The sequence below is a fragment of the Apodemus sylvaticus genome, chromosome 1 (genome assembly GCF_947179515.1).
Source record: "Apodemus sylvaticus chromosome 1, mApoSyl1.1, whole genome shotgun sequence".
Taxonomy (NCBI): domain Eukaryota; kingdom Metazoa; phylum Chordata; class Mammalia; order Rodentia; family Muridae; genus Apodemus; species Apodemus sylvaticus.
The window spans coordinates 41,402,327-41,428,120 of NC_067472.1; the positions used below are offsets into that span (position 1 = coordinate 41,402,327).

Consider the following 25,794-nt stretch of genomic DNA (forward strand, 5'->3'; position numbering starts at 1 on the left):
GTGTTGTAGTTACATGTTACATGTCCCAACATTAAAATAAAACCCTGTAAGTCTTTTGCCTTGTCAATTTCATCTATTGAAATCTATTCTGTGTAAGATAGCTATATGGTACCCATAAGGAATTATATGAATATTGATCATACTTCTAGTTATGTCATTGAAAACATCCACAGAGGCAATTAAAAGGTTAAATTGTCTCTGAGCTGTTAATCTACATTTGCTGGGCTTAGAATCTTTCTGTGCCAGCTGGCAGAATGGCTAGTGTTAACCCAGTAAAACCTGAGCTTTCAGGACAGGGCATGTGATGAAGAAGAGGGATATCTAAGAAAGACTTGTCTGGAGCCTGCCTCTTAATCTCTGGCCTGAGCATTTAGCTATTGGGTGGAACCATGAGTCAACTATTACATTTTTAAAAAATATGTATTTTAATTATTATATGTAAGTACACTGTAGCTGTCTTCAGACACACCAGGGCATCCAATCTCATTACAGTTGGTTGTGAGCCACCATGCAGTTGCAGGGATTGAACTCAGAATCTCTGGAAGAGTAGTCAGTGCTCTTAACCACTGATCCATCTCTCCAGCCCCAACTATTACATTTTTGTATATGAAATGTCACTATGACAGAAATTCTGGATCCACGGGACCTTGTGTCTAAGCTTTAGACTTAGGTGACTTTTTACTAGGCTATTCCATGATTCCAGGCATTTCTGAACCAAAGAATAACTGTTAGGACTAGTGACTCTCATAACAATGAGCAAATTGATGCATTTTCATTGCTATGAGATGGCATTTTTATCTCTTCTTGAATATGGACAGCCTTTGTGAGAACCTTGAAGAAGAGAATGTAGAGGTGATATTGTATTGTGCTCAATATTAAGAAAAGACCATGTTTGTTTCTTTAGAGGTATTGTTATGGACAAAGTCCTTTTGGCTAAATGTACAATGGACATGTCTGTAGTGAAGCAAGCCTGGCTTGCTACTCATTGTAGTACCAGTACACACACTATGAAATTTGCTTAGCTATTTTTTTTTTTTTAGAAGCCATTAGAGAGGACCTACTATAGCATTTGGGCTCTTGTTGGATGATTTGGAAGAAGATTTAAGGACAAGGTTTGGTCTAGATTTGGTGCTGTTCAAAGATGGGGATATTTAAATGATTTGACTTTGTGGGTATGAATACGAATGACTCCCATATGCTCATTATATTTGAATGCTTAGTCAACAGGCAGTGGCACTATTTGAGAGGATTAGGAAGGATTAGAAACTTTTTTTTCTTTTCTTTCTTTCTTTTTTTTTTTTTACTTTCTATATTCTTTGTTGACATTCCAAATGATTTCCCCTTTCCCAGTTCCCCCCTCCCCATATGTCCCATAAGCCTTCTTCTCTCCACCCATTCTCCAATCACCTCTCTCCTTTTTCTCTGTCCTGGATCAAGCCTTTCCCAGACCAGGGCCTTCTCCTTACTTCTTCATGGGAGTCATTTGTTATTCTAATTGTGTCTTGGGTATTTAGAGCTTCTGAGCTAATTAATATCCACTTATCAGTGATTGCATTCCATGTGTATTCTTTTGTGATTGGGTCACCTCACTCAGGATGATATTTTCCAGTTCCAACCACTTGCCTAAAAATATCATGAATTCATTGTTTTTAATTGCTGAGTAGTATTCCATTGTGTAAATATACCACATTTTCTGTATCCATTCCTCCACTGAGGGACATCTGGGTTCTTTCCAACTTCTGGCTATTATAAATAAGGCTGCTATGAACATAATGGAGCATTAGGGAAATGCAAATCAAAACAACCCTGAGATTTCACCTCACACCAATCAGAATGGTTAAAAACTCAGGAGACAGCGGGTGTTGGTGAGGATGTGGAGAAAGAGGAACACTCATCCACTGCTGGTGAGATCGCAAGATGGTACAACCACTATGGAAATCAGTCTGGCATTTCCTCAGAAAACTGGACATGACACTTCCAGAGGACCCTGTTATACCTCTCCTGTGCATATATACCCAGAGGAGTCCCTGACATACAATAAGGATACATGCTCTACTATGTTCATGAATTCATGAAATTTTTAGGCAAATGGTTGGAACTGGAAAATATAATCCTAAGTAAAGTAACCCAATCACAAAAGAATACACATGGAATGCAATCACTGATAAGTAGATATTTATTAGCCCAGAAGCTCTGAATACCCAAGACACAATTAGCATAACAAATGACTCCCATGAAGAAGTAAGGAGAGGGCCCTGGTCTGGGAAAGGCTTGATCCAGCATTGTAGGGGAGTACCAGGAAGGAGAAAAAGGAGGGAGGTGATTGGAGAAGGGTGGAGGGAAGAGGGCTTATGGTACATATGGGGGGGGGACCGAGAAAGGGGAAATCATTTGGAATGTAAATGAAGAATTTAGAAAAAAATAAAAGAAAGGATTAGAAAGTGTGGTCTTATCGCTTCTCGGCCTTTCAGCTAAGATCAAGTGTAGCCGGGTGGTGGTGGTGGCACACGCCTGTAATCCCACTCTGGGAGGCAGAGGCAGGCAGATTTCTGAGTTCAAGGCCAGCCTGGTCTACAGAGTGAGTTCCAGGACAGCCAGGGCTATACAGAGAAACCCTGTCTTAAAAAAAAACCAAATCCAAAAAAAAAAAACCACCCCCCCCCCAAAAAGAAAGTGTGCTGGAGGAAGTGTGTTACTAAGAGTGGATTTGAGATTTCAAAATCCCACAGCAAGCCCAGTCTTTCTCTGCCTACAGATCAGGATGAAGAACTCTGAGCTACCTTTCCAATACCATGCCTTTCTGTGTGCTACCACACTCCCTGCCATTATAGTAATGGACTCAACTTTGAAACTGTAAGCACACCCACAATTAAATTCTTTCTTTTAAAAGAGTTGCCTTGGTCATGGTGTCTCCTCACAGCAATAGAGCAGTGACTAAGACAGTGGAAGTATAATGGCCTTCGTTTTTATCTGGGTTTACATAAAATTATGAAGTGGTTTCAGAGCGGCTTTGTAATCTCTAAGATTGTTTATGTCTAGTGAGAGAATACTATGGCTTAGTTGCATAGTCAGATCACTTCTGGATATAAGGGATGGCTTTTGTCTTTTTCCTGCTTTTTATCTTTATGTAAGAAATCTGGCTACCCTTATATAATGTATGAAGTGATCTCATAAATATAAGGAAAAATGGTGCTGAGTTCAAACCCCCAATAAGTGTAGTAGTCTCAGTTCTTACAATAGACCTTTGAATAAAAAGGACTTTGATACAATCACAGCTCCAGCTAGTTTGACCACAACTTCATAAAGGAGAATTGCTGAGCCTAGTTACCATCCCCACCTGAAATTTAAAGAAATTATTACTAATTTAAGAGATTCATCTTGCGTTGTTTGTTAACAGGGATAACTTTTATGGATCTCTGGAGTTCAGCATGAACATCTGGCCTGAGCACTTAGATCAGGAAGTTCTTTTATAAGGAGACAAGCAGCATTAACACCAAAGCTTGAAATAGCACCCTTAGTAGTGGAGCTGAGAGAATCAGGAAAGAAGGATTCACTTGCAAGGAGATTGGAGCAGGAGTAAGGATTGGTTGATGCACAAAAGATGATGTGCAGGAAACCAGCCATGAGAACATTCCAGAAGGATGGGAGTGCTATCTAGAGTTTCAGCTGTGGAAGATCAGTAAAATAAGCCTTGAAATGTCCTTTGGATTTAGCAGCAATGAGTTTTCATTGCTGGGGAGAAGTGCCATAGGCAATGTTGGGAAGAGAAGCCCAGTTGAAAAGGTCCAATTTGGAAAGAGAAATGGGAAAGGGAACGTTAGTCTTCATGCCTTTTTACCATACATCATGGTGCTATTATCCAGTCAATATATAATTCCATGTCAATACATAATTCTTTTTCTACCATTTAATAACACCTGAAGCAATTACATCATGCCATGAAACCTGCAATTCTATAACACCATGCATAGGTCATCTCCTGGGACATATTTAATGTTGGAATTACCACTCATAAATGTATTACTGTATTGTTGAGACTAGAGTCTTTCATTATAATCATTTTAAATCTCTCGTGTTTATTTCCCTGGCAATTAAAATAGACCATCATTTAAAATAGTACCTAGCATTCAGTGTTCCCTGGTACCTTGTAATTATTTCAGAAAAATAATAGCAGTTTAGAAGTTATAACTGCTGTAGAAATAGCTTGCTTTTGCCAGAGAAGTCTGTGGATAATCATTCTAGTTTGACCTTGCTGGTTCACTGGCCCAGTTGTCAGGGCTTCCAGTCCAGTAGGCTCTCCTAGGAGGCTACATGATAAAAATGGAGGTCAAGGCCCCCATGGCTACAGTGAATGAGTTACAAATGAATTATGGACAGAAATTCCTCTTCTTGAACCCATAAGTAGATCTTAAGACATTGTCTGCCTCCATCAATTCTTTTTCCCTTTTCCCTTTAGGGTCTCACTCATTCCCTCATTACTGCTCATTTTTGCTTTCTTTGCAGGAGTTGCATAGAGGAAAGCACCAAAAGGATAGGAATGGGTGGGACTACAGCCTTTAAATGAAGGGTTCTTATTTTACAGAACTTTTAGTTATGTCTAAAATGCAATCTCTAAATGAGACTAAACAGACAATAATATGGTTGTTAGAGTTAGACGACTAGTGTCTACTAACTAGAATGTGTACTAGTAAGTAGTACACATTTTAAACTGCAGCCAGATATCTGGGCTATACTGAAGTTAGCATCTCTTCCAGATCCTGTAGTTACCTTGGACTATTAGCACCAGAGTACATTGCTGGTAAAAAAAAAAAAATACTGTTTTGCATGTATATGAAGGTTTAAGTAGCAAATGCTTTTGGGCAAAACTGGGCATTTCTTCCTATTTTAGGTGATCATTTAATACCTAATATGGAAACTTTCTACATATTCTTCAGGATCTGAAGAACCTTGCTTTGAACACCAACCCCACCCTGTGGGGAAGGAAGCACAGTCATGGAGTGACTAGATGTGTTAATGACACTCATAGAAGTCACTTGCTGGGCGTGTCTTTATGCTTAGTGCTACACAGAGACTTTTATACAATATATTTAATCATCTATGATAGCTTGGAATATACACCAGAACTGCAAAATCCTGGGGCTGATAGTCTGAAGAGTGATCTGAAGAGAAAACTAGCATGTAGGGCCAAAAGGCAGCCTGTAGTGGGGCTTAGGGGTAGGATCTTGGCAAATGCCTTGTGCACAAGTACTCATGTGATCTTCAATTGTATAGTTTTTATGATTCTTTCCCAGGCTCATGAAGTAGGTAGATGGACACAAAACATCTTTTAGTACCCATGGAAGGTTCTCCAAAGGGACATAAAAATCACAGTGCATGGTGTGACAGACACAGTCAAGTTTCTGAGGGCTCCTGGTGTGTGTGCACCTAGGCATGTGTGAGGACATGTCTCTGTGCTGAACATGCCATGAGCCTGAATCTGATTTACAACCCCCCGAATTTCATATCCCATCTTAGTATGGCCCATGTGAAATGTATGCATCTAATCTGTAGAAGCAGAATGAGTATGAAGTTCTTTTCTCCACCATCAAGGCCAACTCTGTTTTTATTTATAGTGATCTAGGGGTCCACAATACCTTCAGCAATGTTGATGGTACAAACACGCAAGGTAGCAGATGACCAGACTATGTGTTATTTACAGAGCATTTTGTTTCTTTTAACTTTGCAAAATATAAAACTCAGTTTAAAACGAGTTTGAGTTTTTAAATTTTAAGTCTTTAAAACTGTGATCAAATTGAATTGTTTTCTCCAGCTGACTTAGAAGGAGCAGTCTTGTCTGGGAAGCCAAAGCATATGCGGTACCATTAGCTTTTTTCTTTTTACATGTGATATTGCTTAGTAAAATGAAAACACTCTTACTATCAAAAACTAGAAAAATGTTTCCCGTTTGTTGAGCCACAACTTCATATATCTTTGTATATGTTTATTGTCTCATTTCTATTTAGTGAGATCCTATTCAGCAGAGACTGTAAGCCCTCCCTATATCCTAACAGAATCTCAAGGATGTAGAGATGGGATATCAGACAGTTGTTCCAAGGACATTTTCTGTTAGCAGCAGTCCAGCTGGAAACTTGGACCTGGGTCTGGCTAACTTAAGGTCTTCTTGTTCTATAAAAAAGTCCCTCCCACTGACAGAATCATCAAGGAGAGGCCACACTTCTGTTAAGAAGGTGTGATGGCTATTCTTGGTTGAATACTGAATTAAGTAAAATCCAGGGATTTTGCCACATCTGTGAAGGATTTTTTTTCTTAATTAAATGATGAATTAATTTAATTAAATGATCCTCTTTATTAAATGAAAGACTCACTTTTAATCTAGCTCTTTTGAGGTAGAAAGATAGATCTTTAGTCTGGGCCACACAATCTTCTGACAGCCTGAATAAAGGGCATGGAGGAAGGAAGCTTGCTTTCTTAGCCTATTTGTTCTCACTCTCTTGGGTAAGTCTATTCCTTCAATGGTATTAGAGCCTACTTCTTATACTAGGGTTCTAGTATATACTCAAAATAAGATGACACATCCAGCTTTGTGGACTGAACAACATCTAGATTCTTGGATTCTTGAATCTTCCATTAGTAGACATCCAAGGTTGGAATAGCTGGACTACAGCCTATAAGTCATCCTAATAAATCATGTACTTGTTCATTCAATACATTCTATTTCTCTAGAGAACCTTGAACAATAGGGATTTTGGTGTTAGAACTGACTCTAGAGCAACAGAAGCATAAGGATGAATATTTTAAATATCTGGAAGAGGGTTTTTGCCAACACCTACAGTTATTAAAGCCTCTCCAATTGCTGAAATCTCTCTGGGAAGCTTAGAGACTACTGAAATCCCATGGTATGGAATATTTTACAAACTTAAGGAGACAAATGAATTAGATTATCCTGATTTACCAATTGTGAGAGGCAGTGGTTCTCTTTATAAATCTTTTGACAATTTGTAAAAAAATAAAGAAAATGATGATGCTGGTTGGTTGCTCAAAGCATGTCTGGATAAATTGACAAAAGAAAAGAGTGAGTTCCATAATAGAACTAACCAACTTCAGAATGTAGTGAGAGACAACAATGAAATCAGTAATAAAATTGACCAGCTCCAGATGCACATATAGTCTAAAATGTCTAAGTATGCCCTGGAAGAAAATCTTATTTCCAGTACCCACAGAGCTCAAGTTTCAGAAAATCAAACCAAAGCCCCTATTATAAGATTGCCTGAATTACAGCCAAACCCAAAGTCCTAGTCTCAGAGGGTGTCAGCCATTAGAAAAAAGGTATTGATTGGTAAAGAATGGGATCCTATAACCTGGGGTGGAGATGTGTGGGAGGACCCTATTGAAGCTGAGAACTTTGAGCACTCAAATTCTCAAGGATACCCAAGGCAGTAGTTTTTCCAGCCTCAGCAGAAGATATACTACCACTACTACCCCTTGAAATATGCCTTCTCAGCCTTGGGTTGAGGATATTAATTCTCCTTTGTCTATTAAACCAGATTTTTTCTGAAGGAAAGGCCAGGAAAGACCATTCTGATGATGTTCCTTAGGGCCCACCAATAGTTGACACTAGACCTATAATCAGGCTTAAAGCTAAGTAAACTCATACAGGGGAGATACAAAGTATGTATTCCAGGTATGCTATGCCATGAAAGACCTTAATGAGCTTGCTAATTCATTCAAGCAGACATCTCAGGAATGTATGAGCATGAGTTTTAAGAGTGTAAGATAATGGTGGAAGGAACATAAAACTGGATCAGGCTGAGTTTGGGCCAAATGAGTAGAGATTCTAGGTTTAATGGAAGCTGGCATAGATTTTTTAACTAAAAATGTCAAAAAAAGTCTGAATGATTGGCTGAAGCATTTGTTAAAATATAGCATACTGAGACAGAGTTGGAGATGTCTGCTATCCCTTAGCTTAGTGTTGGTGAGGGGATTTTTTTCAACATAATATTTTTATTAATTATTTGGAAATTCCATACTGTGTACCTCAATCCCCTCACTTTTTAGTCCTCCTAGGTCTTCCCCAACCCTTGACACCTCTTTCCCTCAAGAAGAAGAAGAAAACAAAGAACACAAGTCCAATTTGGGTTGCCCATATTCTCACTGGAGCATGACCAACTCCTGGTGGCCAGCCTCTTAAAGATAACTGAGTCTTTGCATACCCGCATCCCTGCCAGAAGCCATTAATTGTGGAGAGCTACACATTAACATTCTTTTTTTAAATGTATATAAATACATTGTTACTGTTGTCAGACACACCAGAAGAGGGCATTGGATCTCATTACAGATGGTTGTGAGCGACCATGTCATTGCTGAGAATTAATCTCAGGACTTCTGGAAGAACAGTCAGTATTCTTAGCCACTGAGCCATCACTCCAGGCCTACATCAACATTCTTATCACAATTTTTAAAGAGTTCTCTTTAATTTACAGTCTAGACTGTTGCTTTTTTTGTGAGGTGGAGGTATGGTTGTGATGGAGAGGAAGGGTTCTCACAGAAACCCTCTATGTCCCTCTTTCTTAACTATGAGCCTGAAGTCATTGATAGCATTGCAAAAGTAGCTTCCTTGCATGTTACAGTCAGCAGGAGCATGGACTTTCACAGGGTTTCTGGTAACAGAATGAACCCATGACATCCACATAATCTCCAGCATCAGCACATTCCTTGGACCTCAGCATGGTCTCTGGTGGCAATACATACACCATGGACATCAACACTGCCCTATGCCACAGCATAGGCTATGGACACCATCATAGCCCTTGGTGACAGAATAGGCCATGAGTATCAACATGGTCTCCAGAGAAACATTAGCCATAGATACCAATGGGCTACAGATACCATCATAGCCCTTGGTGGCAGCCTAGCTGATGGATATCAACATGGCTTCAGGTTACAGTAAGATCATGAACCCAGACATGGCCTTTGGCGCCAGTACAGACCACAGGAATCCACATGGTCTCTGGTGGTAACACTGGCCATGAATAGCAACACAGCCCTTGGTCATCAGTAGGACCACAGACCCAGACATGGCCTTCATTGGCAGGACAGACCATAGATATCAATATGGCCCCCCCAGTGACAGCATAGTTCATAGACACCAACATGACTTCAGGCATGTGGCACAGACCATAGAGATACATATGGCTTTTGGAGGTAACATATACCATGGATATCAACATAATTCCTAGCTGCAGCAGTATCATAGACCAAAATGTTCGTATAGGTCATTCACATTACATGGCCTCCATCAGCAATCCAGAGCATGGGCACTAATATGGCCTCCTATGCTAGAACAGACTGTGGAAGTCCACCTGGCTTCTAGTGGTAGCAAAGGCCTCAGACATCCACATGGCCTCCAGTAACATCCAACACCATGGGCATCTACATGAATCTCAGGCTTCAACATGGCCTAGAGCAGTGATCCACAAATACCAATATAACCTTCAGGGGCAGCATGGACCGTAGAGGTCTTTTGAGGAGGTCCAACCTACCAAATGCTGTTTTATTTGTGTCTGTCTGTCCATAAGAACCATTGGAAGAATTTGCATTCTGTTACTGAATTTTCCCTGTCTAATTACATACATACATACGGAGAAGGTCTGTGATTGGACAGGGAAAAGGGGGGCAGAGCTAAGAGTTGGAGAGAGAGGGAGTGTGCCAGAGAGGAAGGAGGAAGAACGATGATCATGATCATGGATGTGAACCTGCGTGGCAATTTCCAGTCAGAAGTAGCTAAGTTTTCACAAGGTTAGAAACGTTGAGATAAAGCTTTTATCATTAACAATTGGCTCTAAAATTATTAAATTGACATCTTGTAAATTGTGATATTATTTATACATAAATCTGATTGGTTAATTAAGCCTTAAGAGTCTTGATTCTACCAGGTAGTTAGGTGATGAGGTGGCAGATTGTGGGGTGTGTGGGGAGTTGTGTGGTATCGAGAGGAACTCGGGGTCCCCTGCTGGAGAAATGGTGGGCAGAGGTACTACCAAGTGAGACGCACTGGACAGGAGCCCTGTGGCCTGGTGTGAGCTCTGTGGTTTACCAGTTGCCTTGCCAGCTCTCTCTTTTTTAATATTTTCCACAATAGCTTTCAAGTGGCAACACTAACAGTATATCTTTGTAGTTTTATCTCAAGGATATAGTAACTCTCCAGCTCTAGTTCATATCTTAGTTCAAAGGGATCTTGATCATCTGTATTTTCCACAAATTATCACATTGGCTCACTATGTGTTTTCAAAAAGGTCATGTTTCTTTAAAGATAAATTGTTACAGGTGTAAGAACAATGTTTTGTGTTAGTCCTACACAGGGTTGTCTATTAAGTGACACCAAATCTGAATTTATATCTCATTGTTCAGAGATGAACAATGAAAAAAGACATCAATGAACCCCATAAAGTTAACAATAGCAAGAAGAGCCAAAACAGGACCATGAAGTTGCTAAGAGAGAGCAGGGCAAGGTACAAAGCCACCAGAGGAAGATGAAGGTGGGCATAGGAAGGGCCACCTTCCTATGTAGTTGAATGGCAATGAAGACACCTTTGCTGAGAGAGTACAGAAGATCCCAGTCTGGACATAAGGACATGGACATAGGAGCAGAGGAGTCAAAAGTTCAACACTGTAAGTGGCCAGAATTGGTGGAGCACACCTTTAATCCTAGCATTCTAGAGACAGGGCCATTTGGATTTCTATGAGTTCCAGCCAAATGTATATACTGAGAATATGCCTCAGATAAACAAACAAATGAAAACTAAATACTGTAAGTGCTCATGAGGGACCAAGAAGCAAAAGAACACAAAATTTGAAGACTCCATGAAATAAAGAGACACTGTATTTAAGAAAGGTATGTTATACAGATTGGAACAAAGAACAAAGACATAAAAGTAACAGTCTCAAGAATGTATTAATTAGAGACTGGAGAGATGGCTCTGTGATTAAAAGCAATGACTGTTCTTCCAGAAGGCCTAGATTTGGTCCCCAGTATCCCACAGGGCAGCTGTCTGTACCCTCAGTTTTGGAGGGATCTGGCACTCTCTTCTGGCCTGGGCATGCAAGTGGTACACAAGCTTATCTAAAACAAAACATCCAGATAGTATGAAATAAAAATTAAATGTATTACTTATATAAAATTGGGATTTTAAAATCAGCAGTTAGGCAAAAGAAAACATTCTCTAAGGATGGGGCAAAATTAACATAAATTCTATTTTTTTCTTATGTAACTGAGTTTCTGAAGAATTTAAAAACAGACAAACAAGTTTATAGATGACTAGATTAGGATGTATATGTTTAAAATTAGGCCAACATCCTGCATTGATAAGAGAATGGAAATTTTCAGAACAGAAGCTCTTTGATGAGCCACATGTATTTTTATGCAACAAGCTATACCATTGTGATAAAGAAAACAGGCTTTACTCTGCACTTCAGTCACTGAGAGACCATGTAAAAGAATAATTTTAAGAATTATTGGTTAGTATTTAAAAGAACAAGTAGAGTTTGCCACAGTCTGTTCAGTATTAATGGATCTAGTACTATGGGATTACTGAGATAGCCTGTGATGCTTAATGGGAAAGTTTGGCCTTACCTGTTCTTTTTTTCCCCCATCTCCTGGTATAGGAAATATATCTTTTCTTTTCAACTGACACATGGTATTTGTGTGTATTTATGGAGAACTGTATGTATTACGTGTGTGATGATCAAGTCAATATAAAATCTCGTTTTTGCTGGCCATTTGAGGCAGGCTGCTCTGCCGTGGGGCATCACTCTTCAGCTGCAGAAATCAAACACAAATTGATGCCATGATCCTGGAGCATTCACAATGACCGACCTGCTCTCAGCTAGTATTTAAGGGAGCTAGCTCATGCTTTGCTCTATTCAAGGATAGACAAAATGGGGCCATAGCGGACAACGAACCCACATGGACTCAGTTTGTGTTCAAATCTTGGGTTAACCTGTTTTATTTCTGACTTCCTTCTCTTCTTCCTTTACACAATGAGATTAGTGATAATTTTTATTCAATTTTTTTGGAATTCAGGAATAAATGAGCAATATATACAACACCTTTTGTCTGTACTGGCTGAACAACCTTGTTACATGTTCTAAAAAAAAATAATGTAATTAACAAACAAAACACCTAAAAATATTCCACATCAACTAAAGGGCAGAAAACTATTTCCTCCATTATTACTACAACCTTTGGTGATCAAATATGTTAGGGGTTCCCTAAATCTGTCCAATTCAGTTTGTCAGATAGTTAAGGTGTTCTATAATTTAGCTCAGTTCTGACAATACCCCCAAATAGCCACAAATCCCATGTCTTAAAAGTTCAGTTCCCTAAAAATGTCCCTTTTAGGTGAAAAAAGGCAATATAGATAGTCACTTATGTGGCTATAAGTCAGAAGTTCCCGTGACCTTTTCTTTGCTAGAATGACTCACAGAAATCAGTTTTATATTATATTAATTATATTATTATATAATTATATAATTATAATATATTATATTTATTATATTATACTGGAGCATTGTGAAAGGAATTTACATCAGGGACAGATAGTAGAGAGTGACAGTGTGTGAGAAGGACAAGGAGCTCCTGGCCTCTTGGCTTGAAGTCCCCTTACAGAACTTCCATGTGCTATTAGCACAGATGCTTTCTCAACTTATTCCTTTGAGGCTTCTGGAGGACCCATCTTGCTTGCTCTTTGGCAGCTGTCAGCTCCAACCTTCTTCCCTCCTGATTCTCTAATGACATAGTTTGTTTTTCTGGCAACTAGCACACTCCATTCTACAGATCTTGCTAAAAGTTGCCTTAAAACTTAAACCCACGTGTAATTGAGAGGGCTTGTTATTAACACGTAATGTTCCTTTTTGTTAGGTCCAAAGGGCACTCCAATATCAGTGGCTCTGATAATGTCGTAAATGACAGACTGGGCTGAGCTCAGAATGGACTATAAGCAGGTAAACTGAAGGATTGCTAGAAAATAAACGAAATCCCAATTCAGCATTCCTTAGAAATCCAGTGAAGCAGCTTTCTGTTTGTCATGAAAATCCATTGCTGCCGGGCGGTGGTGGCACACGTCTGTAGCCCCAGCACTTGGGAGGCAGAGGCAGGCGGATTTCTGAGTTCAAGGCCAGCCTGGTCTACAGCGTGAGTTCCAGGACAGCCAGGGATACACAGAGAAACCCTGTCTCGAAAAACAAACAAAAAAAAAAAGAAAGAAAGAAAGAAAGAAAAAGAAAAAAGAAAATCCATGAAAATCCATTGCTTCTCTTATCCACTACAGGGACAGTCTGGAAAATGGCACATTCAATTTCCGGATTCCGATGGAGTTTCTACTACACAAGCAAATGATCTGAAAATCCATTATCTCCAGGCCTGCTCACCACTCTCTCCTCACTCCTCTACTTTCTGTGGCATCTGCTTCCATCTCTTCTTCTGGTCACTGAGTATAGTCTTAAAAAGATTTAAGTATCATTTGGTTTTGGATAATATTGGGAAATTCTGCCATGTTATTTCACTCTACTGAAAAGCTGGTGCTGGATATGGGATTTGGTTTGCCCATGTAAGACCCAGGCATGATTGTATCTAAATCTTCTCTTCTAGGTCAAGCTAGCTTCTAGGTCCAAAAAAGCTTAGGAGAAGATATTATGTGCTTGAGAACAGCTAAGAGGTAAACTTTGTCTAAAAGAGGTTACTAATGGATAAGTACAATAATCACAGATGTTTAGCTTTGCTGACATTTCCCACTGCTATTTCTTGGCTTTGTTTACTAAGGTCATGGACATCTTTAACGTTTTTGCTAAGGTGTAAACTCTATCTCAGAATAAGACTGATAACGGTAAGATAGTTTAAAAAAATCTGTAAAATTCCAAGCATAATAGTCAACTTAATGTTTGTAACAAAAAGGTTGATAGCTAAAAAAAAAAAGCTGTGTATAGTTAGTCTTAATCTTCTAAAAACATACCATATATATATATATATATATATATATATATATATATATATATATATATATATATATGGCTAGGATTCAACTCATCTTTAAGAAAAAAGATTGTATTGGGGTAAGGAGACAACAATAGGTCTCCAAGGTGTGGGTTTGCTTTATTTTCCGTAGACTAATTAGGCAACACCACACCTCTAGGATATTTTGGGTAAGGATGGACTTTTGCATGGTGATTTTGGTCCTAAGACTAAAGAAATAACATATCAAGAGAAAACTGTTAATAAAAACTTTATGAAAAACAAAACTTACTAACAACATATATTGGTGATTAAAGTTTATAAATTAAGGGTAACAGAAACTGACTTAAAGATGTGTTGTTTAACCACTTACATCTTTACTAACTTTGTTAAGCTTTAGTTATTTGGAAAAACCTAGTTATACAACTAAACTGATATTCTGTAAAAACACGCTCTGGAAGGATCACGATAAAGCGCTTCCCAGTCTCTCTGTAGACTGTATTTATGACTTAAAGTTTATTTTGATACTGAAAGATCTTCCATTCAAAAATTATAAATTTTAAGGCTCAAACTTAAGATGGATAAAATTGTAAAATTGTAATCTTTTAAAAGATTAAAACCAACTTATTGTAAGCCATTAAAAATAATAAGGTCTATCCATTAAAGGTCAGTCACCTTACAAATGACCAAAAGCTTTAATGTCCTCAGGATCATGTTTGTAGTTATGTTGCAAATGTAATTCATTCACAGGGCAAGCTTGAAGGAAGAGATAGCAAAAGAAAGAAAAGGTTTTCCACAGGAATTTCAGCTTCTGGTAGTAGCCCTGAGACTACCTCCAAAGAAGATGGGACACCAACTGACTTTACTTAAAGCTTGCGTCAAATGTGGCTACATGAGTCATTGGTGAGAAACTGCCTTAAGTTTCACCTGCCACCAGGTCCAAACTGTAAACAGGCAGAACATTGGAGGATTGACTTCCCCTCTTTGCCTTTCCAAGTCCTCCAAGTTCCTCCTCCACAGGAAAATCTCTTGTATCTACTAAGCCTTGTGCCCCAAAATTGACACTGCCCTGGAACCTTGGCTCCTGCCAATACCAACAAAATTATTATGGAGAAGCTAGCTGACTAGTTGGTAAGTCTCTGTCATGTTGATATTGAGACTACTTGGTTCTTACTTCCTGCTCATTCTAATAAAATGTATCCTTCTCAGATCTCTGTGACAGTCATTAAAGGCCAGTTTCACCTTGTTCCAGGCCATATTTTCATAGACAATTTAGCAGTCCTACCACCTGCTGCTAGAGCAATAAGCTAGCGTCAACTAGCCCATCCTCAGAGACTGTCCAGTCAATGCTGGGCTTACCTTATCTTTGGGTGCTAAGGATAGACATGCTTCTTGCTGATGATATAAATCTGAGAATTAAAATCAATCAAACAAACAACAAAACAACAAAGTTTAAATTACCTAAGTCCCTTAAAAAAGTTCAAAACTGAGGCTCAATTACCTTCCAGCCTAAATTAGTTTTAAAAGCTAATAAGCTTCCTCCTGAAGTTGGTAAAGTCACAAACAGGTTTCAATAAAAAGCAAACTCAACTGTGGCAGAGGAAGGCCTTGTTGGGCATCAGTGGGAGGAATGGTCCTTGGTCAGGTAAAGACTCCACAGAGGCCCCAACAAAGGGAAACCGAGGGGGGGTGGGAGTGTGTCTAGTGGAGGGGCATTTATGTGGAGGCAGGGGGGAAGGAGGAGGGGGAAGGGTTGGGAGTCTTAGGGGAGAGGGAATATGGGGAAAGGTTTTACCATTGGCATTGTAAATGAAGATGATATTCAATAAAAAATAAAAGCAAACTCAAAACTACTACACTATTGTTACTAACTTTAAAATGTATCCTTTTCTTTATTCTCTTATGCACCAATGATGATTTTAAAGGACTTGCTTTTCAATGACTACTCTCAGTAATCAAAAACCTCTCATGGTAAATAATTGAATATTTCCAAATGGAAAGGAGACGGTAAAGCTTATGCAAGTTATGGTAAAGGTTAAGATGACTGATGCTTACAGAATCAGTAAGGAAAGGAAAGGAAAAATAGAAGGTTTATGTAAGTTGTGAGAGTCTGAAGAAGTGATATAAAGTACGTGAAAATGAGATTTAAGGGTGATAATGTGATATTAAAATTTCAAAGTTTAAAATACAGCACATTAATATTAAACAGGTATTTAAATCAAGAGTTGCCGTAAGTGATTAATCTGCTTTTAGTAACAGTTGTATTGGTTATGACAATTTTAAAAATAATTAAAATGACCATAGTCAGAAGCTCAAACCATTTTCTTTTGTTTTCTAAATTTAGACTTAAGAAGTCTATACTTACTATGTTGAAAACTGCACTGTCTTGTCTATATGTATCCACTCCTCTTAAGGTGATTGTGTGAGAATGATAAGACAGATAAAAGAGTTCATGCTTCTATCTTTGCAACTATCTTTTGGTCCTCAAGTTCTTCCATTTTTTTCTCTTTCCTGTCAGGAAATTTCTTTCTTATTACAGATTAATGTTCAAATTTACACTGATAGCTTCCCTGGCTTTATTTTTTGCTAAGGTTCAAAAACCATGAGTCTGTTCAAGCTATTTGAAGATACTAACTGCTTCCTCAACAATGAAGACTTCAATAGAAATTAAAATAGACCATGGTCCTGCTGATATATCTTAACATCTTACGCCTTTTTGCCAATTTAAAACAAAATCTTTTAAGCTTCAGGGAGTTGATACTTGGGTCCATCTGTCTCAGGTCTAACTAGGTCTGAACTTCTTGTCTGCTAGGTGTTCCTATCAGTCAATGGGACTGGCAAAGCTCAAGCTCTCCTGCCTATTGCCTGTCTCTGAGGTTGGGTTCTTCTCTCTCCATCTGGTTGGGTGTCTATCTTCCTGACCTCCCAGGTACCATGACAGGTCAGAAAGTTTCAAATACATGCCCAAGATAAAGATCCCCCATGTCATGTCATGCTATTGCTCTTCCTGTGATTTATAAAGACAATCAATCAAGGTCTCTCTCTGTGAGTCTCATTTAGAAAATGCAGGAAGTCAACTGGGTAGCAGTAGAAAAGGAGTTTGGACAAGAGTCATGAAGAGCTTACTTAGGATTGCAAGTCTCAGGACTGGAAATCTGAAATAATGGAAATTAATGAGGTTGCGTGGGTTATTAAATGCCTCACCAAATACAACTCTTAAAACACAGCTTTTAGTATGGTTGCAATCAGTAGTGAGAGACATCTTATAGTGACCACTGGATCCTATAAACTCCACTATAAAGAATATAAAGAAATTTCCCAGGTACCTTTGGTAAAAGAACACTAAGGGAATCAATGTCCTGAATAGGACTCACATGGTCTTCCTTTCTTGTGATTTCTACCTGCCTTCTCCCTCTGGAAGAGTAAAAAAGATTAAATTTACACATATAGTCAGGGCTGCCTCTACTAGTTTGAGGCTTATCTGACTTTGTAAGTATGTATTGTGAAGAAATGTGCACATACTTCTACTAGGAACATCTTCAAATCTTTCAGATTTGAACCATTCTAAGAGTGAGTGATTATGGGACCTGAGACAATAAAGAAGACTCATTTCCTAAAGTGACTGACATTGAGCTAATGGACACTGAACATGGTCTAGTGTGGGGATAGTGTTCTGTGTCTTTCTGTCTCAGCTCTTCAGCTATGCTTTTAGTGTCTTACTGATAAAGACAACAGCCTGTGTGACTTTGATTCTTTAGCACGTGAAGCTAAGTGTCACAATCACAGATGATTTGTCCTTCAGGGAACATTTAGGTGCTCAGAGATAATTTTGGTTGTTATACATGGGACCCTAGTACTATTAACACATGGCAGGCAGAAGCCAAGGAAACATCTAAACATTGTAGAGCTCCATAGACAGCTTCACTAAGAGAACTGCTTAGTCCCTAGGGTCAATAGTGTTGGAATTGAGAAACTGCTGTATAGAAGATTAGCTCAGGAACTTGAGTTTCAGGACAAAAGCCTGGGATCCAGCAGGGCACGCATAATTAAGCACTTTATGATCAGGTGTGTGGTTGTCAACTGCTCTCTCATTCCCACTTGTAAAAATCATGACTGCTTGAGGGGCACAATGAAGGTTTTCATGAGGTTGAATGGATTATTGCTCCACCATGGTAGATAACTGTCTTCATTTGGGTGTAGTCTACTGTTTGGGGCTAGTTTGAATCTCACCTCTCAAAGACGTTTATCAACCAGTCCTGCTGTTCCCATAATTGGAAATGACTCATGAAAGATGAAGAAGGCAAACAAAGCCAGTGAGGGACAAGATGGAGTTAGTCAAGCTAGTGACCCATGCCATCCTTTTGAATTTCTGTTGTGCTTTTTTTTTTCAATCCATAATGAGAAGAAATATGGCAGAGAAAGACAAGACTGCTAGCAACGGTTGTATGGATTATTTTGCTGCTGCCTGGATAGGTTTTTTGACTGATGGAGAATAGAAGTAAGAAAAAGAACAGTCCTAAAGCACAAGAAAAGCAAAGATTTATTGCAGAAATATGCTACAGTAGGCTACTATTGTAAGGAGAGCATCTATGAAGAAAGACACATGTTTTCTTCTTAGGATACAGGATTGATGATGGTCACTGGTTTTAAGTGGGTTTGCCCACAGTTCCTGATTCTGTTTACTCACTTGTATGTCACTGGATCCAGTTGGACTTATAGGCTCCCTGCTTCAATTTCAGGTATTTGCAATTTAAGTGTGACAGTTATTGTGTGTGATGACTGCCCACCCAGCTTCTAGGAGCTTCATTGAGATCTTAGTTCAAAGCAACTAGTAAGATGATTTCTTGCAAACTTCTCATTTAAAACAAATTCCTTCTCTCCTTGTCCACTGCCTTTCATACTATCCCAACCCGTCTCTAATTGGCTCCTTTGTTTAACTTTTTATTCACAAGAATCTTACTCATTCCCTCATATATTAATGCCCTACATTTCTTACTTCTGAGACACTCTAAGCTGTGATTTCCATCCCCATGGAATGAAACTTGAGGCCTTTTATCTTTTTGGAGTCCTCCTTTGTGTTTGGTTTGTTTCTTTATTCATTTGTTTGTTTGTTCAGTATTTTTGATTTTTTGTTTGTTTGTTTTTTGTCTTTTTTCTCTCTTCTGTAACTTCTCTGATTTGTCAGGTAGTTTTGATGGTTCTAATGCCAGCATCTTGAACACTCTCTACCACTATCTCCTACTGTCACGCCTATCCAGGATTGGTTGAGGCTTACCTGTGTGAGGAGTATCCTGAAGGCTCTCCTGCACTCACTGTGCCTGTCACAGCTAGTTTTATGACAACTTGATGCAATCTGGAGGTATGTAAAAGGAGAGAACCTCAAATTGAGAGAGCTGCCTCCATATAATCTGGCTGTAAGGCATTTTCTTAACTGGTGTTTAATGGCAGTTTACCCCACATTGTTGAATCCTTGGGCTGGTGGTCCTGGGTTCTATAAGAAAGCTGATGAAGCCACACTGGGAAAGCCAATAAGCAGGACCCCTCCATGGATCTTCAGTGGTTCCTGCCTTCAGGTCTCTCCCCCGCCTGAGTTTCTGTCCCCTGACTTCCTTTGAAGATGGATGATGCTATGTAAGTGTAAGCAAAATAAAACCTTCCCTCCCTGCTGGATTTTCATTATAATGTTTTATCAGAGCAATAGTAGCTCTATTTGGCACAGAGAAGCCAGGAGGATATGATATGAATGCAGAGCAGGTTGATGACTGCCCTGCTGGAGCACCAACCTAGGACTTCTTTGTTGCAGTGGCTGAAAGGGTGGAAAACTGCAAAGAAGCGACTTGCCAGAAAGTCTCTCCAGGCATTCTTAACAAAGAGCACTAGCAACAATTGCTTAGTGTTCTGTCAGATTAGAGATTACAAATCCATTTTTTTCTTGAGCAGTCAGGGGCTAATTTATGGAAAATAATGCTGCCATAACTCTTCATTCTTTCTCATACCAACAAATTAGTAGAATTTTATTTCACTTTAATATGCCATAATTTTTAGTTTTGACTAGAAAATTGATATTTATTTGTTGCTGAAAGCAGTTAAATTATTGAAGAGCTCTGAAAATAGGAGCAATTTATAAATTAGCCCTATCTGGGTCTACTTCCAGCTTTATGTTTCTCCATGCACTGATAACATTTATTTATCTAAAGTGTGCATTTATTTTTATAGTCAGGAAATATGTGAAATTATTTAGAGGTATTATGAATTTTATTGCTGGAAGCTAACTGCTGGTTATCCTTAATGCAACTCATTCCATTTTCTGAGGTTTCCCCTTGGAAATTGTGTGATGTGAATTTTTATAATGTATAGGAAGACATTTTAGAGAATACTAACTATGCATTTCAAAGACTTGACTTCATAACTTTAAATATGAGCTGCACTATTAATAAATGTAAGACATTTGGCATTGTACCTCTAATCCAAAGAGTTTTTATAGCAACTCTTTAACAATTAGTACAAAGGAAAAACAAACTTTATAGCCATTTTATTAGAAAAAGCTATGTTTGCATAACCCTTTAAAGACACACACACACACACACACACACACACACACATGCACGAATGCACGCAAACACATCCATACAGCATTGGACTTTTCTATGGATTTTTATGCAAAAATGCATATATGGAATATGTTGCTTAAATATAGAGAGATTATATATAATGACTACAATAATTTACATATTTTATCTCTGGTTTACATATGTATTGACAGAATCACTCATGTGAAATATACTTAATTGTTTTACACTTGTTGGTACAATAAGCATTCTTACTTAATAGATAGAAGAATAAATGAAAACAATCTGATAATAAATTAATCCTTTCTTAATTAAGCAGGAATGAACTTATTTTAGTATGATATGTGTATTAGTCAGGGTTCTCTAGAGTCACAGAACATATGGGCAGTCTCTATACAGTTAGGGAATTTGTTGATGACTTATATTCTCTAGTCCAGCTCCCCAACAATGGTCAGCAGTAGCTGTGGATGGAAGTCCAAGGATCTAGCAGTTGCTCAGTCCCAGAAGGAAGCTGTGGATGGACGTCAAGGATCTTACAGTTGTTGAGTCCCATGAAGCAAGCAGGCAAAGAAGAGTGAGTCTTCCTTCTTCCAATGTCCTTATATAGGTCTCCAGCAGAGGGCGTGGCCCAGATTAAAGGCCCATGCCACCACGCCTTTAAACCCAGATGACCTTGAACTCAGAGATCTCCCTGTCTTAATCTTCTAGAATTCATAGCCACTATGCTTCAAGAACCCCATGCCAAGATCCAAGTCAAAAACTTGTATCTTTCAGCTTCCAGATTAGGATCATAGGTGATCCTTCCAATTCTGGATTGTAGTTCATTCCACATATAGTCAAGTTGACAACCAGGAATAGCCACTACAATATGCCACGTTCAAATTGCTTTATCTAGCTTTTAAAATTTCCATAAGTTTTTTCATTATTTATTTATTTTAGGCACTGTCTATTTTCTAACTCCAATATTTAAAATCAATATCAATTTATATCAAAATAATTTGAGTCAATTTATTGTTAAATTTTTAGCATAAATATATACTATTATTATATAATATATAGCATCTATACTGGCTGGGTTTATGTGTCCATTTGACACAAGCTGGAGTTATCACAGAGAAAGGAGCCTTCCTTGAGTAAATGCGTCCATGAGATCCAGCTGTAATGCATTTTCTCAATTAGTGATCAAGGGAAGGAGGGCCCATTGTGGGTGGAGTCATCCCTAGGCTGGTAGTCCTGGGTTCTATAAGAGAGCAAGCTGAGCAAGCCAGGGAAAACAAGCGAGTAACATCCCTCCATGGCCTCTGCATCAGCTCCTGCTTCCTGACCTGCTTGAGTTCCAGTCCTAACTTCCTTTGATGATGAATAGCAATGTGGAAGTATAAGCTGAATAAACCCTTTCCTTCCCAACTTGCTTCTTGGTCATGATGTTTTGTGCAGGAATACAAACCCTGACTAAGACAGTATCTAATCCTACCAATCTAAAACTTTTTAAAAAGTTCTCTAAAAAAATTTTGCTTTTGCTTTTGCAAATCTCTGATTTGCCAATAATGGAATTACAGACAACTAACACTGTGTATGGATTTTACTTGGGTGCTGGAGATCTCCACTCAGTTCCTCTATTTACATAGCAAGGACTTTACTGACTGATCCATCTCACCAGTCCTGAGGTTTATCATTTGTAATGATTGGTGGGATTACTACAGTCAGTGTCCCTGCTGTGTGGTATACATCTCTGCCATGAGGTCAGTGTTGTTGCCATTGAGTGGGTATTTTACCCAAAAGGTATCCTTGCTGTGTGTGTGTGTGTGGGGGGGGGGGGTGTCAGTATCCCTGCCATGTACTCAGTATGCCTACATACAGTTTCCCACCGATTTTTTTCTAGGCTCTCCATTTGTAGGTGGGGGGACTTGGGCCTGAGTATGGAGCCTCTTCTTATCATAGTGTTCTGAAGTTCCTCTCTGTCTGCTCTTGTTACATGGTGACAGCCTCTGGATAGTTTTCTTCCTTTCCAGTGCCCACAGTGAGCATACTGCTATGTAGTAAACTACTTGTACGACATGGTCTTGAGCTAGATGGAAACTGAAGAGCTTGTAGAAGTTATAAGTAACCAAAGAAGCAGATATCCCCCTGCCCCAAGTTCTCGGAATGACTGGCACTGGATGCTTGGAACCTTGATTGCAGCCTGTAGGCGACCTTGAGTCAGAGACAGGCAACAATGCTCAGGCCTACCTCCTGGTCCACAGAAACCTGGAGGTAATAAATCCTCAGTGTGCCGTGATTAAAGCTATAGAAGTATATATTAGCCGGCCTTGCCTAGGCTCAGTGGGGTCTTCAGTTAAATCCTTAGTAACACACACACACACACACACACACACACACACACACACGTCAACCAAAAAACAAAGGGGAGGACTAAAAACTCTAATCAGAAGGCATGTGTCTTAGACACACTTTCCATTGCTGTAAAGAGACACCATGACCAAGGCAACTCATATAAGGGACACCATTTTCTTGGGGCTGGCTGACTTATTCTGAGTTTCTGTCCTTTATCATCATGGCACGAAGCACGGCAGCGTCCAGGCAGGCATGGCACTGGACGAGCTGACAGTTCTACGTTTTAATCTGAAGGGAACCAGGAACAGACTGATGATGTCCTCAGGAGGAAGCTCTCTAAGCCCACCCCTACAGTGACACACTTCCTCCAAGAAGGCCACACCTCCTAATAGTGCCACACCCTGGGCTAAGTATAATCAAACTACCACAGTATATATGGTTGCTTCATGTAAAAGATTAAAGGGGAAAATGAGTTTCCAAATTATGGCAAAGAATTAGATATTGGCACTAGATGCAAGAAAATAAAAAGACACAAAAAACACAGGTTGAGGTACATGTGAGCCTGTTCAGAGCTCCCATGGAAGGTTGTAGGAGCCACTTTTCTGAGACCTCAGGACCAACTGTTAGTAGGAAGAACAGCCCATGATCAAATGCTAGTAGTGTTGCCCTGTTCTAGCATCATGGGTGGTCTCCCTTTGGCCTGCTGGGTATTTTCATGGTCAAGTAACTTATACACACTAAGTAAGAACGGGAATTCTGTTCCTCAGATCTAATCTGCATCTTGGCCATAGTCTGCTACAAGCTGTCTCTTGATCATATCTTCTCAGAAGAGCCTAGAGGAATTAAGTTTACCAGAGCAGAGCAGTCAGTGTGTACACAATCAATTCTCTGTGTCATCATAGAGTTCTTTATATGATAAGTCCACTGTTCTCTAAAAGACAGAACCAATATAATATGTATTATGAAGGGGGTTATTGGCTTGACTTACATGATAGCAATGCTTATTTCCCCAAAGGAGACTCAGATCTCTGTAGCTGCTAAGTCCATCAGGCTAGATACATTATCAGTCCCTGAAATGAGGAAGACTTGGAGAATTCCTGGATATTCACTGATCTTCTTTCTCGTTTGGAAGACTGAAGAATCTTGGGTTTCTGATGTCAGGGAAGGTTGGAATACATATACACAAACACAGACATGTATACAATTTGTATGTATATGTAAATATGTATGTGTATATGTGCACACACACATACACACACACACATATTCATTTTTTCCTTAGACCTCTTTGCATTAGGCTTCAGTTGGATGGTACCATACACTTTCTTGGAAAGTTATTTTCCCCTTAGTTAATTGTTTCTAGAATGTTCTCCCAGAGGCTTCCTATGGTTTCTCCTTGCGATTTAGACAAACAACCTGAATACATAAATAATAGCCCTTTCATGGCCACCTCTACCATGACCTTTGTCTGTGTCTAGCACATCATAAACCCAGTTCTCTTATGATAGCTTAAAAGCCACAAACTCACTCCATCTATCTTGGGAACCCTGTGTATTTTAGCTCTGTAGAAATGTCCTCTTGAGGGTGGCTTATGCAGGTAACTGTGACATCTTGTAAATAGAAAGCATCTACTACATCTCTGCATTGTGTTTGTCTCAAGTCATGGCAGCATGCTCATCTGGCCTTTAGCCAGAAGCTGAGTGTGTGACAGGGCATAGGATGAAAATGCATCTTCCTTTCAACTGCAGTCAGTTGCTTCCTCTACTGGGGAGCTTTGCAGTTTATAGCTGCTGTTAAAGTTGTGTCAATTAATCCTTTAAAAATTTTCAGGACAGTGCTTCTGGACTGATGTCTTCTGTAATCCTATAGGGGGCGATGGAAAAGCCTGGATTGTTGAAACCCTGCCAAGTCTGCTAAAATTACACAACTCTTATCTTTGTCCAGACACTACTACCACTGGCGTATAAGCAGTTACTGTTTCCTCTAGGGAGGGGTAAACCTTCCCTAAACAAGGGAAGACCTGCGTAGTACACGTCATCATGATGTTTGAATGTGGGAAAATTTCTGATGCCTCCAGGGACAGAAATGAACATTGTAAGTTCATATTAGGTAAGCAGGATTGATGCAAAGCTTTGAAGAAGGGAGGTCCAGAAGAAGATGGCTCAGAGAGCCAAAATGATGACCATTCTAGACTATGCCTATGAGGCAGTAGGCACCTTGGCATCTTTACAACACATGACACCCTTACATTTGATGGAGACCTTCTGCAACTGGGTTGGTGTGAGGGAAGTGGTATCCTCCCTTAGAACAGTGTGCATTGATCAGCCATAGAGGGATCTGATTCCTCCAGCTGTACATATAAGTCTCTGTGTGGTCATTCCTGAAGTTTTACCTACTCTGTGGATGTATCTGCACAACTGAGTATGTTCCCTCCCTCAGATTTGCTTCAGATCAGATGCCTCCATATTTACATATCCCAGACTCGTTACTCCTTTTGCCTGGGGTAAAGATTTTGGTTAGTCTTAAATGTGGTGATGTGAAGAAATATTTTGTCTCATGTTCTTATTTGAGCCTATTAGAATAGAGAAAGCTCTTCTTGATCTCTTGTGAATCTTCCATCCAGTTTGCTTGATATATGTTGTGTGCATGGTTCTAGCTGGTCCCTGTGGGGATTCCATTTCATATGCCCATATGATGGATGGCACAATAGCATGTGTGCTGGCTAGTTTTATGTCAACTTGACATAAGCTAGAGTCGGCAGAGATGGGCAAGCCTCAATTGGGAAAATGCCTCCATGAGATCAGGCTGTGGCAAGCCTGTAGAGCATCTTCTTGGTTAGTGATTGATGCAGTAGGGCCCAACCCATTATGAGTAGTGCCATCCCTG

The 25,794-nt window shown here is 39.3% G+C and overlaps 1 protein-coding gene across 1 annotated transcript in view; it reads left to right on the forward strand.

Annotated features, from left to right (window-relative positions):
• Window positions 1-9,728: 9,728 nt before the first annotated feature.
• Window positions 9,729-25,794, forward strand: part of Tmc1 (transmembrane channel like 1) — a 193,316-nt gene continuing 177,250 nt past the window's right edge. Inside the window, exon 1 of the mRNA XM_052183581.1 lies at window positions 9,729-9,795. Within this exon, the coding sequence (XP_052039541.1) occupies window positions 9,729-9,795 (67 nt within the window). The remainder of the gene's footprint in view (window positions 9,796-25,794) is intronic.